This window comes from Calcarisporiella thermophila (assembly GCF_041956535.1).
Source record: "Calcarisporiella thermophila strain CBS 279.70 unplaced genomic scaffold VTP21scaffold_19, whole genome shotgun sequence".
Lineage (NCBI taxonomy): Eukaryota > Fungi > Calcarisporiellomycota > Calcarisporiellomycetes > Calcarisporiellales > Calcarisporiellaceae > Calcarisporiella > Calcarisporiella thermophila.
The window spans coordinates 669973-672666 of record NW_027192209.1 but is presented as its reverse complement, the minus strand read 5'-3'; the positions used below and the strand labels follow the sequence as shown (position 1 = coordinate 672666).

Here is a 2694-nt window from a genome sequence, read left to right as displayed (position 1 = left end):
ATATCATCCGATTATTTCTTCGATTATTTAATTCCTTTGTTTTTGCTTATGGTTCCTCACCAATTTTGCTATACTATTATTATTAAGTCTACCAAAAAGGACCGCTACAGAATGCATGGGATTCCAATCATATGGTGACCGTCCACGGCTGGATTTACGACTTGCCCATTGGTCTAATTAAGGATCTCGTAGTCGCGGTGTCATCAAAAGATAACATCGATCCAATCTTCCGCTTGGAATCCAAATGAATGTTTTGAATGAAACTAAGGATGCTATGAGAAAGTTTTTTCTAAAAGTACCTATTAATAATAATATTACTCTATATGAAATAAAAATGGTATGAGTAGGATTTTATAGTATATAATTGTTATGTAATTTAGAGTTAATTATGAAGATATAATCGGATTGAAGAATAATTTAATTTGGCAAGCCAAAGCTTCTAACCGTTACTATATCTATTGTGAAATTTGAAAACTATACAATAAATATGTAGAGTTTTCAGCAAGAGTTTTTCACTGATCAAATATAATATTTTTATTTGATCAGTGAAAGACATGGTGACTCCTATTTGAACAATGACGCAGTGGATTGGTTATGTAGAATTGATTATGAAGAATGAAAAGATAGTAAGCATATGCTTCTGCTTAGTTTGACTAGTTTAAAAAAAGAATATATTCGTAGAATGAAAATGGTTATAGATATGAAAACCTGGACTCAAACTTAGCTCAACTCGGTCTCTACTACCCATTGCTAGTGAAAAAACGCTTCACCATTGACGAGGAAATGCTTTTTCAATGAATTGACGCTGCATCTATAGTATTAAGCTTACTTTCATTTTACCATATTTTCACCCAACATTGGCCTAAAGACATATTAGGGCCATGCTCTGTACACTGGATTGCTTAGTTTACAATTTTGTTGATTTTAATTGTAACACGACCGAATTTACACTATAATATTAATTATAATACTTCCTTATTTACATTATTTACTTATTTAATTACCTTTCCTTTTATATACTTATTGACCACAAATTTATTATTGGTGTATTAATGTTCCACTTAGATACTCCCGAGATTCTATTTAAATTCACTCTCTTTTGTTTATTGTTCCTCACCTCTTTCCTGAATTCCATTCTATCTTGAATTGAATTCTGTTCTTTAAGGTGAGATATTAATTACCCTTTTATTATTATTATTATTTATTAATAAGACCTCTTTCCTGAATTCCATTCTATCTTGAATTGAATTCTGTTCTTTAAGAATATCTAACAGTCCTCAAAAACTGTTACATTAATTAAGAAATTGCAAATTGCTACTGCATTATTTACCGGGAAAAAGTCGAAGTATTGTTTTTAAATATATGTAGGTATGAATATGAAACCTTTTGTATGGAACTTATTGACGTCAAATTTACCTCATTGCCGTCACAGTAGTGCATATATCCGTTTACTTTGTTAGTACTTGCATAGAAAAATTAACAAAACCTTTAACTTTGATAGATCGATTAGCGATGGATAGCATTTTATACCTAAGAAATTTAGTAGCCTAGTGCAATAATCCAGTACTCTTTCACTTGTGCTCTCTAATGGCAAAGCTTTCACAGGCAGAAAATGAAACGGTTGAAGAGTATATTAATAATACTTTTCTCTCTTTCTCTTTCTCCTGATTCAATCATCGATCATTCTTTTTCTATTGCATGCTTTGTCATTCACAAAAAACAAACGTGGGCCCCTCTTCTACAACATAATGTTCATATGTTAGAGTTACTGGATGTTGGAATCTTCTCAATGTGCTGAATATGATACCGCAATTTTCTGAAGAATTGAATTGGCGTGCAAGAGCTCGTATGCGATAGAGTAACTAAACACTACACACGGTAATCAAGTTTCTGATTTTGGACTCCTTTCTGAAATAATTTTGGAACGCAGAAGTATATATCAAAACGTTGCCTCCATGTCTTATTACCCCCATCTTTTCTGTTAAATTGCTGTCGATGAACGGGTTGGCGAAATGAATCTACAGGAATAACGATTTCCGATGGTGCTTTCTAGCGTCGTTTATAATTGGAAAGAGTTCCCAAACAGCGGTTACAAACTCGACCATAATTTTCGAAGTAACATCATACAAACAGATTCATTACCCTGGAGATTGTCTCCGGTGAAGCTGTCGATAGAATCTCAACTGGCGCCTCAATGATGCCTACACCATTCTTATTTAACTTTCACTTACTTTATACAGAATGAAAAGCAAAAGCATGCAACAGGACTCATTGATAATAAAGCAATTCAACCTTCAATTATCCACTAGCATTGAAATTTATCCTCGAAAGAAATTAATAACTTCGTCCTCCTTTTGACTCCTTAATATATCTCTATTACCTAATAAGAGGAAAATTCATGATGACGTACACTATGAAATCAAGAATACTAATAAGCCACCCTCCTGCAAAGAATTTTTGAAAAAAAATTTCTGGTACTTGGCCAATTTTTTTGAAAAAGAAATTTTTCGGACATTTTTACCTATGAGCCTATCCGTATAATGGTCCGGGATTAGATAGGCTATATGTGACACGAAGGCTTACTCCCATCTCTTCTCAGGATATGAAATAAGGTTATTATTATGACCTTGTTATGGCTTAGCTAATATTTTGTTGTTTCCTGGTATAATATCTATGGGAGGATACAGATATTCA

The 2694-nt window shown here is 32.8% G+C and overlaps 1 protein-coding gene across 1 annotated transcript; it reads left to right on the top strand.

Annotated features, from left to right (window-relative positions):
- Positions 1 to 1587: 1587 nt before the first annotated feature.
- On the top strand, positions 1588 to 1857 carry VTP21DRAFT_4075 (uncharacterized protein; the record flags this gene model as incomplete). The annotated part of the gene is made up of 2 exons (XM_069394446.1): positions 1588 to 1628; positions 1764 to 1857. The coding sequence occupies 2 exons, from the start codon at positions 1588 to 1590 to the stop codon at positions 1855 to 1857; spliced, it is 135 nt and encodes a 44-aa protein (XP_069248954.1).
- Between the last annotated feature and the right edge of the window lie 837 nt (positions 1858 to 2694).